The following is a 15,902-nucleotide window of genomic DNA, read 5'->3' as shown; positions in this document are numbered from 1 at the left end:
CGCAGGACAAATGATAAATATTAAACGTGGTACAAAATAAGTTATCCGCTGTAAAAGTTTTCCGGCAGTAAATAATTATGGTAACAACACCGACGTCTGTCTATTCAAACGTTGACGGAAACGGTGGGCCCGAATAGCCACGTATGCAGGATCAGAGAACCTGCAATCGACGTAAGGGTTGCCATAACCGTTGCCACCTTTCAGTACGTCTTTGAGCTGCTAGCTGTAATTGGTTAGAACCGAAGTGAAAACCTTTCAATTTTGTTTCCATCACGAGTCAGAATATTCAACTCTACCGCACCACCTGCAAAGAACAAAGTGATCTAAGCTGCACTGCTGCAAGTTAATATTAAATGCAATATTGCATCTGGTTAATGGTTTTGCCACTAAAATACAACCAAAACCATAGACACTATCTGGAGTTTTATTGTTTTTCCACATGAAAACCCCAGACTTTATCATGATCTTGGGCATGAATGTTATAGACTATCAATTGTGCTAAAACTTGCAAAACGTATACCTTCTTCTCCGGACCCAAAATGATGTCCTATAGGACTATGCTCGTTGCATTCTGCTTTAAAACTGAATATTAAAGCCTCAGAATATCAATCACTCATGCATATACGAGAAGAACTGAGTAGTTCTGTTATGATATGAAAATATATTAAATTCAATCCATGGTATGAATGCCTTATGATATCTCGGGTAGCCGAGAAATCAAAACTCTAGTTCTCAATCCTTAAAGGACTGGTGTATAATCATTTGTCACAGATCATAATGAAGGAATACCACCTCCGCCTTTGTTGGTCCTTGCATATTCCATTTGGTACCGACTAAATTTGGTCCGAGCCATCATTATGCTGAAATTTTTCTAATATTGCTCTTTAACATATTTTGTTTCTTTTATCTTATTTACATTGTCTCATGTATAGAGTACAAAAATTATTTGCAGCAATTTGTTTCACATTGCGGTGTAGTAACTAGAAAATAAAATTGTAAGTAGAAAATGGGTGCTGGAGAAGAAACTTAGTTAAAAGTTGTTTAAAATGCGTCGGCTCTTTGCGGAGGCTGCTGCCGGGAAGGGAGTACTAGACACATGTGCCGGTTGAGGATGCCAAATCTGTTCAAGTCACCAAATGAAGACTAGTAGGGCCCTTGAAATATTCATTTGGCTGGTATACTAGCATTTGCACCAAATGTTGCAAAGGAAACGCCGTAAGGCATAAAGTGCGGAAATCCATTATCCATGTAGTGTGTGAATTACGTCAATGACCTAAATATCAACATCTCTATTCACTTTTTCTAAATGTTGTAAACAACCAGAATTATGGAAATATTCTTAAATGTGTACCAATATTTATAGGCACACTCCCTATACCTTCAGATTTATCCATGTAGTGTGTGAATTACGTCAATGACCTAAATATCAACATCTCTATTCACTTTTTCTAAATGTTGTAAACAACCAGAATTATGGAAATATTCTTAAATGTGTACCAATATTTATAGGCACACTCCCTATACCTTCAGATTTTTGGTTGCAGCTTCAGCTTTGGAAGTCTTAAGATTTACCAAAGCTTCAATTCTTGCTTCTTCTCGCTGATATCTGAAATTTACAGACAACTTGAATGCTCACAGATTTTGTTGTGAAAATTATAGATAACAAATGTTAGCAATCTATTAATTTAGAAAAAGCTTTGTCAAAGATAAAGGTCTTATTGTAAATAAACGTGTTTATGAATACATAGCATTGTAGGCTAGAGCTCATTTCAACTTTAAAAACTGGAAATTGAAACCAAAACAAAGAAGGGGAAAACATAAAGGAAATTTCACAGAATTGTAATACGATCTTTTAAATGCATTAACACTAAGCTAATGATATGTTCTTTAAAAATGCAATGATGAAAATCGTTCTCTATTAATAAATGATTAATGGAAAAATATACCAAATAACTTCAACTCTTTTCATCAAAATAAAGTTATACCTTTTTATTATTTTTTATGATGTACATCTTTCCCAATATATATTATAATAAACCTCTTTTATTTTATGTTTTTATATTTAAATTTTTTAAAATTATTTAATTATCTATTTTATTTTAATAAAGTTAATAACTACAAATATTCTTTTATGTAGTATTTTAAACTTATTTCATTAAAAAAAATATAAACTCTATTATAATTAATAAAATTTTTATTTAATTAAAAAAAAACACAATATAATAAATAATAATCTTTTCACAACTCATTTTTAAATTAAAATATATATCAATACTTCCAACAAAATATAATATTTTAACAAAAATATTAAAAAAATTAAATTCCTACATTTATTTTATTTTAAATTAATACAATACCATATAATCAATAATAATCATTTAGAAATTCACTCTAAATTAAATATATCAGTTATCATTGATTATATAAAATAAACTTCTACACCTATTTTATTTTTAAATTTTAAACTAATACACTACAATATAATCAATAATAATCATTTAGAAATTCACTTTAAATTACATATACACATTATCATTGAGTATATAGTACACCATTAAGAACTCAAAAATATAAAATGACCCTCATGCTCTATCTTAGCTTTCTAAAAATAAAATATACACATTATCATTTATAACCAAATGTGACATTTCAATATTTTTAATAATATAAAATGACGCTCATGCTCTATCTTAGCATTCTAAAAATAAAATATACACATTATCATCTATAACCAAATGTGATATTTCAATATTTTTAATAAAAAAATATTGAAGTGATGTTTTTTTTGGCCTTATCCTCTTAGCATGTTACAAAGAAATTCATTGATAAAAAGCAAAGATGACAAAGGGCTAAAAATAAAATAAAAGAAATTATATCCCCAAAAACACATTTATGGGTCACATTTATTACTCCATTCCCCAGTATATTGATGAACATGAAATAGGACGGACAAACGGTGCCAACATATTTATTCTAATCCAAATGTGGGCTATGGTGCCATAGTAAATTCAACAATGAAAACGACAAACGGGCTCTTCTCAACCTAGTACTCTTTAAAACTTGGCCACAGGACAAGTGGTTGTCACTGATTCTAATTTCATAAGTTTTTTCAATTACATAATTTCAATATATATAGTTTAGTTAGATTATATTTTGGAATTGAAATCACAAGTTTGATGGTAATCCTGTGCAATCGAAGTTCCCAAGGGGTTTTCCAGCGTACTGAATTCATATATACAGTGAAAAAACTAGCTTAAATAACACAAATCAAGATTTCACCTCAAATTTTTCCACCAGATTCCAGCACCGGAAAGTCCAAAAAGTCGCGCTAAAGACAACTCCTTACATTTTTATCAAGTTTAATATATCACTTGACCGGGAATTAAACCAACTTAGTACTCTTTCAAATTTGGCCACAAGACAAGTGGTCGTTCCCGATTCTAGAACTAGGAATTGAACCAACTTATTACTCTTTCAAATTTGGCCACAGAACAAGGGGTCGTTCCCGATTCTAGAACCGGGCACAGCGATTTGACTGCTAAGTCCGATCCTAGAACCGGGTGCAGCAATTTAACTACTAAGTCTACCATGCTAAGTCTACCAAAACATTGATTCTAGAACTGGGCGCAACAATTTTACTGCTAAGTCTAAGTCTACCAAAACATCAATTCTAGAACCAGGCGCAACGATTTGACTGCTAAGTCTACCAAAACATACATGCTCACTCTGCCCCTCTGGTTTTGAACACGTGACCTTTTGAGAAGAAATACATACTCTTAACCATTAACCATTAAGTCCACTCAGAGAAATTCATAATAAAATCATTAAATTTAATTTATTTAAATTATTTATTTAACAATTTAAATCTCCAAAACTTTTCTTCATAAGTAAAATTCTTTTAAATAAAATATAAATTTTAATTTTATAAACCATATATATATTATATATTTCCATTATTCCCTTTTTGATATATTGACTGGAGTACATCTCCCCCTGGGCATAAGTAAAACCAAATACCAAATACCATCTGAATCAAATTTCATTTTTGACCTTTTATCAAGTCAGTCATGAATCCTTTCATAATCCACATAAAATTTTAATTCATAAATAAAACATTCCAAAGTATGAAAATTTAAATAAAACATTCACAACTGCTTCACTGGACATAAAGCAAATAACATCAAAATTCTCATAGATATTAGAAGGCATGATACACCATGATCACAACCCAGCCAACTATACATACTGCCATACCAGGCTACCTTTAGCAGTTAAACCAGAGCTATAGCACAGTGAACAATCAGTAAAACCTCCACATTATTCCAACTGAATAAATAAACAATAACAATACTACAATTGAATAAAGCATCAACAAGAACAATAAACCCTGAATCCACCCATGCTACTCCAATTGAATAAAAGCATCAGCAATAACAATAAACCCTAAATCCATTCCATTATGGTTGGTTTATATGTCAATAAACCCTGAATCCATCCATTCCTTTATGGTTTATATGTCCCTTTGACTACTGTCATTGGGCAAGATGCATTGGACACAACATAATTGCTCACGCTCCCAAGTAAAACTCTGCAGAAAATGAAAGCCAAACCATCAGAAGAAGACGATACCAAAGTGACTTAGGTGATCACACAGAGAGAGAATACCTTTTGATGAGTACGAGGCCTCTGCTGCCCATGACTAAGCAGTCCACCTTAAGATCTTCAATTGCATCACAGATTTTTTCCCTTGGATCACCCCAGTAAACCTTAGTTACAACAGTTGCCTATATAAAACATACATAATTTGTTAGTCTGGCTATTGTCATGAAGAAAAGTCCAGCTTCTGTCTCAAATCTCATTGAGGTCTGCATCCCTTTAACCTTTTAGCCCCTCTTCAGGTATGACAAATTCAAATGAATTGATGTTAGTTTGATGAAATATAAAAATAAGACACATTCAAGTTTATATCTGGCATTTTATTTCTCCTGATAAACACCTAACGTTTCTTAACAGAATAACCAGGATTTTAGAAGGTTTGCTGACAGAATAACGTTTCTTGACAGAATGACCTAAATTCTATATGGTTTACTTCCTATTAATGTGAGAACACGTGAAAATTGTCAGGAAGTTTATGGCATTCCAGATGCCACTAGAACTGATGTTTGTGTCCAACACCTGCCAGAAGGTCAAAAAAATTTGTCCGCGTTAACTGCAAAAATAAAGATAGAAGAAACTCACGATGACCCTATTCAACAAGAACTAAAGAATAATATAGATATGGGGATTTGTTAAATATTTCAATGGGAAAGGACACATATAACATGGAGGAAATGTAAAATAATAAACCAACCAATCATCATAAAGGAATATAACCTGCCACATATTCGTTGCTGAGTATCAGAACAGCTCTAATGAAGTCAATGTTGATGAAACTCAAATTTCCTTTATAGTAAAAAGCAATCAGCTACAAAAAGGTATTTTGGTTCCTCCATCTTCTGAAGTTAGTTCACATAAAGCAAATAACATCAAAATTCTCATAGATATTAGAAGGCATGATACACCATGATCACAACCCAGCCAACCATACATACTACCATACTAGGCTACCTTTAGCAGTGAAACCAGAGCTATAGCACAGTGAACAATCAGTAAAACCTCCACATTATTACAACTGAATAAATAAACAATAACAATACTACAATTGAATAAAGCATCAGCAAGAACAATAAACCCTGAATCCACCCATGCTACTCCAATTGAATAAAAACATCAACAATAACAATAAACCCTAAATCCATTCCATTATGGTTGGTTTATATGTCAATAAACCCTGAATCCATCCATTCCTTTATGGTTTATATGTCCCTTTGACTACTGTCACTGGGCAAGATGCATTGGACACAACATAATTGCTCACACTCCCAAGTAAAACTCTGCAGACATGAAAGCCAAACCATCAGAAGAAGACGATACCAAAGTGACTTAGGTGATCACACAGAGAGAGAATACCTTTTGATGAGTCTGAGGCCTCTGCTGCCCATGACTAAGCAGTCCACCTTAATATATTCAATTGCATCATAGATTTTTTCCCTTGGATCACCCCAGTAAACCTTAGTTACAACAGTTGCCTATATAAAACATACATAATTTGTTAGTCTGGCTATGGTCATGAAGAAAAGTCCAGCTTCTGTCTCAAATCTCATTGAGGTCTGCATCCCTTTAACCTTTTAGCCCCTCTTCAGGTATTACAAATTCAAATGAATTGATGTTTGTTTGATGAAATATAAAAAATAAGACACATTCAAGTTTATATCTGGCATTTTATTTCTCCTGATAAACACCTAACGTTTCTTAACAGAATAACCAGGATTTTAGAAGGTTTGCTGACAGAATAACGTTTCTTGATAGAATGACCTAAATTCTATATGGTTTACTTCCTATTAGTGTGAGAACACGTGAAAATTGTCAGGAAGTTTATGGCATTCCAGATGCCACTAGAACCGATGTTTGTGTCCAACACCTGCCAGAAGGTCAAAAAAATTTGTCCACGTTAACTGCAAAAATAAAGATAGAAGAAACTCACAATGACCCTATTCAACAAGAACTAAAGAAGAATATAGATATGGGGATTTGTTAAATATTTCAATGGGAAAGGACAAATATAACATGGAGGAAATGTGAAATAATAAACCAAACCAATCATCAGAAAGGAATATAACCTACCACACATCCATTGCTGAGTATCAGAACAGCTCTAATGAAGTCAATGTTGATGAAACTCAAATTTCCTTTATAGTAAAAAGCAATCAGCTACAGAAAGGTATTTTGGTTCCTAAACAATAACAATACTACAATTGAATAAAGCATCAGCAAGAACAATAAACCCTGAATCCACCCATGCTACTCCAATTGAATAAAAGCATCAGCAATAATAATATACCCTAAATCCATTCCATTATGGTTGGTTTATATGTCAATAAAACCTGAATCCATCCATTCCTTTATGGTTTATATGTCCCTTTAACTACTGTCACTGGGCAGGATGCATTGGACACAACATAATTGCTCACGCTCCCAAGTAAAACTCTGCAAACATGAAAGCCAAACCATCAGAAGAAGACAATACCAAAGTGACTTAGGTGAGGCCAACTTGCAGTCCGAAAAGGGTCAAGCCCTAAAAGAGACCTGAACCTCAGATCAGACTATGGTGGAGGGACGAAAGGCCTAAGAAGGTTTGCTAGATTTTTGTAAAGGCAAAGCCTTTATAAACCAATTGTATAAAATGGTTTTTGGAAATGTTTGAGACCACTCAAAGCAATGATGGGACTGCACAAAGGAATTTTGTGAAAGGAGGCTATCACATCAACCCAGGAACTTGCGTGAAAAGCAATTATATTCCTCCTCCCTTACAGTGACTATTGAGAAAGTTCCAAGAAAGTTACTATCACTATTCAAAGGAATAAGAAACTTTACTCTGTAATTTCGAGATTTTTTCAATTTTAGGACTCGAACTCAGATAGTCAGATTGCTGCCACTCCTCCTTCCATATTTCCCTGCATATTTGATTGAATGAGGCCTTCAAGCATCAATGTACCATTACAAGGCAGCATGGCCCGTTGGCAGAGAAAGTAAGTTGTGAGCTGAACATCCCATGGCTGAACACCGTGGCAGCACCTATCTCCTATGTAGCATGTGCATTAAACTGCAACCCTTGAAAGCACGTTGGCTCCTGAGGAGTAGGGTTACTGACTAATGATTGATCCACATACATGGTGGACCAATTTTTGTTGAAATTTATGATTAAATGGATTGGAATTGTAGAGCCTGATTGGCACTGATGGACTCAGTAAGTAAACAAATAATTTGGCTGTAATTGTATTTGTAGATTTTGATAGCATAGAAGGATTCAGTAACAAACAACTTACTGCACTTGAATTATGCCAGTTGTGACATACAATTTTCTCAATCAAAGAAACAAGAATATTTTTAGAAATGAGGGCCAAGGTCGCTATTAAATGCAGATTCTACATAACAGATAGGTAGAGCCAATGTCTTTAAATGAAATTTTTTGGAGTTTCCTAGTGAAAAAATTTGTGGCCAAATCTTGATTTGTGTTGTTTAAACTGGTTTTTTAATTGCATATATAGATTCAGCACCCTCAAAAATCTCTGGGGCACTTTCTTTGTGAAGAGTTCACCTAGAAAGCTTGTGATTTCAATGAATCCCTAGCATATTTTAGACAAATTTAATAAGAAAACTTTCCAAAAAATCACATTTAAAAACTATTAGAATCTAAAAATATCTTGCAATCCTAAAAATAAGAGCAAGTTCAAACCATTAACCTTGTTGTTATCTGCCAGATTCCCGATATATATAAAAATGCCCATGGTTGCCCCTATAAATAACATTTGCTCACCTGAAAACAAAGCACTGCTATCAAAGAGAGGGGAGACTGCACGAATCACAAACAAACGAAAGAGACTCTTAAAAATTGTTGCTTGTTGCAGATTTTGTTTCTTTCTTGCTTGCAGTTATAGTATCTGTCCTTACCTTTGAGTATATTGGCTGTGAGATAAGAAGTGAAGAGAAGCGGAGGACACCATTAAAGCAGCAGTAGCAGAGGAGGTTTCGATTGGGGCGACCTGGGAACACATCCACATTACTCTAAACTCTTGATCTCTCCATTAGTCCTGTGAATGTGTTGCAAGGTCACCCCAGTCGAGCCTGCTCTGTCTCATTTATTCATGTGAGCCCAATATGCAGGGGAAACCCTTTCTGAAACTGCGTCAATGAATGTCTGTAATTTATAATTTATTGAAATGAGATTGATAGAGAAGGAGAAAGGAACCGAAATCTGGTAGTACAAGCAATACACGTGAAGTGCAGATATGGCCCTGAGATTTATGTTGAGTTAGGTCGAAATTAGATGGTTTCACACACTGTCGGTGGAAGCAATGAAAGGGCTTAATCTCCTCCATATTTAGGTTGAAAGGACAGCGCCATGATGGGAGGTCAGTATGAAATTGCAATGTATGGAATGTACTCCAGTACTATTTTTACCAGGAAAAATTGAATAGTACAAACAATAATACTTTATTATAATAATAGAACGAATTGAAGTATAGTAAGGTTTGAAGGTGTCAAAGCCAGTGTGAATGTTGACGTGTCTAACAGTGACTATTGAGACTATGACATTAGCCAGGGACTTGCACACCAAAACCCAAAACCAGTTTCTGGCCCGATAAATCTTTTGTTCATGGATGATATGTTATAAATCATATACATTTCACAACTTGCTTGACCACGGTAAGATAAGCACCGTACCTACCTAATGTATAAAAGAAGACTGATAAGCAGGAGGGGGGGCAGGCAGTCCACTGCCAAAGCGATGGTTGCTGTAATTAGTAGAGGAATTGTAAGAACCGTGCTCTAATATGTCTGATTTTGAGTCTGAGTCAGTAAAGAAAAATGCTCAAATGTAACTATGTGCTCCTTCAGCAACCATGATGTGATGGTGACTTGGGAGCTCCACAGGCAATTTGTGAATTTCTAACCATTACATTAACCCACTTGCAACTTCTCTCGGTAATTCCTTCCTCGCATCTCTATTAGATACTTAATAGACATTTTAACATAGGATAATGTATAAAACACAGGGAGAACATCAAGGTCTACAATGGAATTTATTGTGAGTATTAAAATGTTTAGATATTTGTTTTCAGATATTCTAATATAATCCCACTGCAGCAGAGTGAGGTACAAATGTTGGAGAATTCCCAAAACAAAAAATACTTGTGCCATTTTGACTTCTTTTGAAGTTGAAAATTCTTCAGAGAAATAATCCCAACAGCAATGTTAAGATACACACAATAATCCAAAAATAGGGACATCCAGTTATGCCACTGCAGTAAGATCACCTGAAATATCACATAGAAAACAGCCACAAACCAAAGATCGCCCATGTGGCATGGCACTGAAACCGTTTACAATGTTAGTAACAAAGTGAGGAAGGATACTATGACATTAGCCAGGGACTTGCACACCAAAACCAGTTTCTGGCCTGATAAATCTTTTGTTCACGGATGATATGTTATAAACCATATACATTTCACATTTTGCATACGTATAGAAGTTCAGTTCGGCTAAACTTAACAGAAAGGAAGTATATCTCTAGGTGATAATGACAACTCTTCCATGTTACACTTAAGCTCAGTACCTTGTAAGGATTTTGTGCTAGAGGGTGCAGATTTGTGTAATAGTAGATAAAAATCAACTCTCTAATACCATTTTTAAATATTTCTAATAAATTTTTATATTTCTAAATCAAATTCCATGAATTTGCCAGAATTCTTAATTCCATTGCTAATTTTCAAATAGCTACACACATATGTTATTGCAGTTTAGGGTGGGATAACTCTGTACACTGTTCCAGGTGGGAGAAATCTGTGCATAGATTGATAAAGGAAAAAAAAACCACTTTCTATTCAGAAAAAATACCAAAAAAAGTCGTGAAAATAAATTAATATAAATACATACTGGCCTTGATTTTTTAACCATTAAAAAAAATTAGCATTTATTTTTGTTCAATATAATATAAAATAACAAACAAACATCTTCAATGAAACGAGATTCGAAAGAAGGAAAATCTTGAAATTGAAACTATGTGGCATGTAAGTTGTCTGAAATTTGAATATACAAACTGAAATTAATGAACATCAGTGACATTATTTCGTCAAAGCTCTACTCGTTGGAGCCAATGCACAATATATTCGTTCACAAATTCCAAATACAGTCAAAGGACACACAATAAACAGACCAAACGCAGAAGATAGTCTTCCACAATTTTCAAGTATTCATATCATTATCTGATTGGATATTCAAAGTAGAAAAATAGACAGATACATTCAAACTATTCACGTTTAGTGCAAATATGTAAAATGCAAAAGGGCAACCCTTACACTACAAGGTGGGTCAGTGCATCTCAAGAACTAAACCAATAAGAAGCAACCCTCGTAGCCACAATAATGACCCACAATAATGACCCACATTCAAACCCTGGAGGCATAAAGCCTTGATCTTGTGTATTATTTAGTTGAGTTTGATGACCATGACCACATGTTAAATGACAATGGTGGTGTAAGAAACAGTCTCTTATTCAGTTTGTGAACCCTACCGAGATCATGTGGAGTTGGGTTTCATAAATCTAAAAATGAGAGAAATGAAGACATAAATGGTACAAGAAACAGGTGTCTTATTAAGTTATTCAGGCTGTGGGATTTACTGCAATAATGCAAAGTTGAGGTTTACAACTCACCATGCATCAAAAAACAAGAGAGAATTAAGGACGAATGGTACAAGAAGCAGGTCTTTTATTCAAGTTGTGGGCTTTACTGCAGTAATGTGGAGTTGGGGTTCCTTTTTACTTACAGATCCAACAATAAAATAAAAAGGAATGAGGGCACGGATGGTACAAGAAATATGCATTTTTTTCAAGTTGTGGGCTTTACTGCAATAATGCAGATTTATGAAAGAACGGTATAAGAAACATGTCTTTTATTCAGGTTGTGGGCTTTACTGTGATCATGCGAAGTTGGGATTCTTTTTCTCTCACATAGATATACAAAGGGCAGGAATGAGGACAAGTATGGTACAAAACATTGTTCCTATTTATTCAAGCTATGTACTTTACTTCAATAATGTAGATTCATAAGGCTGTTTAACTTCACTTCAATAATGCAGATTCATATAAGGATGGTATAAGAAACACGTCTCTTAATCAAGTTGTCAGTTCTATTGCAACCATGAGAGTTGGGGTTACGGTTCATGAGCTCCATACCACTAGGTGTCAAGTTTGAATCTAACTCTGAATCTCACTTGAGAAATCTGAATCCCCTTAGAGGTGAGGTAAGGTGCACTAGTCTATTGCCTATGCCAATGCCAATGGGTCTAGCATGTCTAAAGGTTAAATATACCATCCACGAATGTGGGAAACCATCCTTCCGAAGGGTTTCCTAGCCCTCATGTCGTCGCCCAGAAGGATATTAGAGGGCTTCAGATCTCTGTGAATGAAGCTCCTCTGTGCAAGGCTGTGCAGGTAGTCAACTCCGCGTGCGACATCGAGGGCAATGGAATGAAATGGAGTGATTCCATGAGTACTTGCGTATTCAGGGGCCAGATAACCAAAAGTGCCGGCCAGCCTGGTTTCAACAGAAAACTTTCCATCAGGGGCCAGCTTGACCAACTCGAAATCCGAGACCTTGGCCCTCATGTCGTCGCCCAGAAGGATATTAGAGGGCTTCAGATCTCTGTGAATGAAGCTCATTTGTGAAAATATGTAAAATATTCACGTTTAGTGCAAATATGTAAAATGCAAAAGGGCAACCCTTAAAGTAATGACACGTAGGCAGAGAGCAAAGTTGATTTCAGAGGGGAACGCCTTACGGCGTAAATATTTTTGGATGAAAATAGATTCATAGTAATGGAATATAAGGTTGATAGGTAACAAGGTTTACCAGTCGTATCTGCATTTACTTCCATGAGAGCTAGACGTTGGCATTGGTGCTGCAGTGCTGAGAGCCAACGCTGAGATCCAAACGCCAATCCGGAGCTGACCACAGAATGATACACGGAGTCCACACCTCTATGGTCATAATCGATGTGCTCTACCCAGGTAACCTGTTATAAACAGTTAATGAGTCAGTCAGCAATGAAAACCTGTAGGCAAGGAACCATGGATATTAATTCGATAACATGGAATAATTGTTATGAGCAATTACATTTGAACAATTGCCAGGGAGGTCTTGAATTATTAATCCCGATGGCTGCCTCTTGCAATTCACCGGAATTGAGTTCTCCACTAAACTGTCTGCAGAAACATCTACGACGGTCCATACTCCTGCACCAAGCTGCTGGCAGAACCTTAAGAAATACAATTCTCTAAGCGGACCAAGCGGTGAGAGAGCATGGAGCTCCATATACATCTGTTATGACATTCAGTATATCTAATGAGATTCTACCTTCTGCATCGATAAAGAAATATGTATAATTCGCTTCACAAATAAACTATTCTAGAGACCATTACTAAGCTTTAGAAAAGTAAAAATATTTAAATTTCTAATTCAAAGCTAAAGCGTTTTTAATCTAAAATCCTGGACTTAAATAATGAGAAAATACTTGATTTTCCAATTCAAAGTTAAAATGTTTTTAATCTAATATCCTTGAATTAAATAATGAGGCCTAATCTGATTAGGTATTTTAGAGCATTTCACTTCCCTCTGTAACAATACTCAGATCTGAATAAAAGATTAACATACCAGTTGGAGTTTGCCGTTCATGGTATCCCCTACACCATCGCATAAGACCTCCAAGGTCGTGGCTCTGGAAACAATTGATGCGAACATTTCCGAATAACGGTTCTGAATTGTATACGAAAGTTCAGTTAGTTAGTTCAACCGTGTATAGAGTAGCAGTAGTTAGAAATCGATCAAGTAGGCAAGAAGATGAAATGGTGGTGGTACAATCAGTGGTTGTTTGCTTACATACCGAATTCATAAGTATCTCCACCAGATCCATGCTATTCATAAGCACGGTGGCAACACCTCTGCTTCCCTCAGTTCGGTATCCCAGCGGTTTCGGACCATTGGCCGTCGGGAATTGGCGAAAATATTCATCATGGTTGAGCGTTTCCTTTATCCCATCGTGAGGAATTTTGATCCAGAAAGGTTGTTGCATTCCAGCCATTCTGATGAGTTCATTCATGGATGCCACGGCAAGTTCTTTTGCGGATGATTTGTCGATCCCACTTGGACTTGATCCGTGTCGGCCTGCAACATCGACAGTGGAAAGCCCGTCCAGGGAATTGAAAGCAGGATTTACACGATTGATGACACCAGCACTACCAGTTGCCAGGCTCAGAGAAGTATCGTGTACAGGGGAAAGTGATGCTCCAGGCAGATTTTCTACAATCGCAGCAACTCTCTGCAACTGCACAATCGGGAAAAGAAACATACGATTATTTCTGTCAGAAAATAATATTCTATAACCCACCAACACAGTATAATTATTTTAAGAATTTAATGTTTGATAGAACGCTTCCATGAATGTCAAATTGGGCCACTTACAAACCAAAAATCAACACCACGGTCTTTCAATCATATAGTTAGTAATTACAAATCGTTAAAAACGGTCATAAACATATAGCCCACTTCCGACAAGAAAAATCATTCCAAAACCAGTTGGGAGAAGGCAGTTTTCCACAATCTCTGAGTTTTCTGCTTACCAATTCGTGCATTAGCAGGATTAATTTCATTTCAGTAGAAAGAAAAACAAATAATTACTACTGAAAGGAAGAACTAAATGACAAATATAAGTTTAAAAATCCTAGCTTAACTTCAAACCAATACCCTGAAACAAAAAATAAGAGTTTGCTTAGTTTTAATAAATGTATGAAACCGTTTCGAACATGAAATGCACCGATTTCATTTGGAAAATTCCCTTCAATATTAATTTCTCAGAGTTAAAGCTAAACTATGTTTAAATGGCAGTGGAAGCAAACCTCATGTTTTAATCTGATGTTCTCCAACCGCAGTTCTTGGTCTTCCAAAGACATCTCCGTGAGCATCGCAAGTCCTCCACAATGGCAACAGCTACAGTTCGTCATTGCTTCTTTAATTAAACGATTTTCCATTAGAAGTCTTTCATCGGGCAACATCGAGGGCAATGCTAAGCCTCTGTTTCCATTCTAGCGGCCTCAGCCCGGCCGCCGCCCATTCAAACAGATGCAGACTCAGCAGCCCCCGGGGCATATACTCGTACAGAGCATCTTCTCCCCGCCGTCGATACAGTACCCAAGGAGACGAAGCCGATGCGCTGCTCAGGCCGTTAAGGTGTTCTTCTGCCCGCCGTCGATACAGTACCCAAGGAGACGAAGCCGATGCGCTGCTCAGGCAGTTAAGGTGCTGCAGCGACCTCAACATAATCCGACGACTCAAGATGGCTCAATCGTCTAACATATCATCTGAGGGTGCAAAGTAATGACACGTAGGCAGAGAGCAAAGTTGATTTCAGAGGGGAACGCCTTACGGCGTAATTAAATCGACGTCTCATCTTATTACGGTTTCACAGCATTCCATAGTACATAGACATCATTGCGAAATAAGAGCCAACTTAAATCAACCAATCATAGTTTAAAAAAAAAAAAAAAAAAAAAATATTAAAAAATAAATGTTTTTAGTTTTATAATTTTCACTGTTTAATTTTTTGTCAAACTGTTGTTTAATAGTGAGTAAAGCATAAATCGAACGAGTATATCCATGGTCGTTGTAGGGATAATAAAAATGAAGTGACTACTCTCAGTGAACTCAAAAGAACAAATAAATAATGATATTGAGGGTTGACAAAGTAAACTCCGTAGTCATCATGAATAGCGAAAATTACCACAAATAAAATGATGGAGCATCTAAGTGCAAGTGGGAGCTATAAAAAAAATTCCGAAGATCCGAACAACAAGGTGAGGAATGATATTACAAAAGCCATTCAAAACTCTTCTTTGGATGATAGCATAGAAAGGAATATTCGCGGTAATAATGAGGAAAGGAGATGTGTCAACAAATTGGCTTAACTTTGTAGATTTTTTTAATAAAAAATCAGGGTTTTAGGTGTGAGGGTTTAATGTACTTTTAATTGTTTTGGCATGCCCCTTTGTATTGGCCTTGGTTTCACAAATGTAGTTAATTCACATGTTTCGAGGGAAAACTAAGAGTCGGCTTCCATTCTTACATCTTCTATTGGTCTGATTCGGCTCTGTGTATGTGATGTGCCTTCGCTTGTTTCTTGTGGTGGTTTGTTTGCTGGTCCAATGAGGCTTCAAGTCGACTTTAAATCAGCAAGTTTTCACTTATTCT

At 35.8% G+C, this 15,902-nt stretch overlaps 1 protein-coding gene across 1 annotated transcript; it reads right to left on the bottom strand.

Annotated features, from left to right (window-relative positions):
- Positions 1–1,260: 1,260 nt before the first annotated feature.
- LOC149235285 (homeobox-leucine zipper protein PROTODERMAL FACTOR 2-like) lies at positions 1,261–14,961 on the bottom strand. Its single transcript, XM_089461343.1, has 6 exons — positions 14,555–14,961; positions 13,543–13,983; positions 13,314–13,415; positions 12,777–12,980; positions 12,513–12,675; positions 1,261–1,606 (listed from the first exon to the last, which is right to left on the bottom strand). The coding sequence occupies exons 1-6, from the start codon at positions 14,708–14,710 to the stop codon at positions 1,569–1,571; spliced, it is 1,104 nt and encodes a 367-aa protein (XP_089317469.1). The 5' UTR covers positions 14,711–14,961; the 3' UTR covers positions 1,261–1,568.
- Between the last annotated feature and the right edge of the window lie 941 nt (positions 14,962–15,902).

The sequence above is a fragment of the Pinus tabuliformis genome, chromosome 8 (genome assembly GCF_031772625.1).
Source record: "Pinus tabuliformis cultivar Carrire ecotype Pingquan chromosome 8, CPIR1, whole genome shotgun sequence".
Taxonomy (NCBI): Eukaryota; Viridiplantae; Streptophyta; class Pinopsida; order Pinales; family Pinaceae; genus Pinus; species Pinus tabuliformis.
The sequence above is the reverse complement of the archived record's forward strand: the minus strand, read 5'-3'. Positions and strand labels throughout refer to the sequence as shown.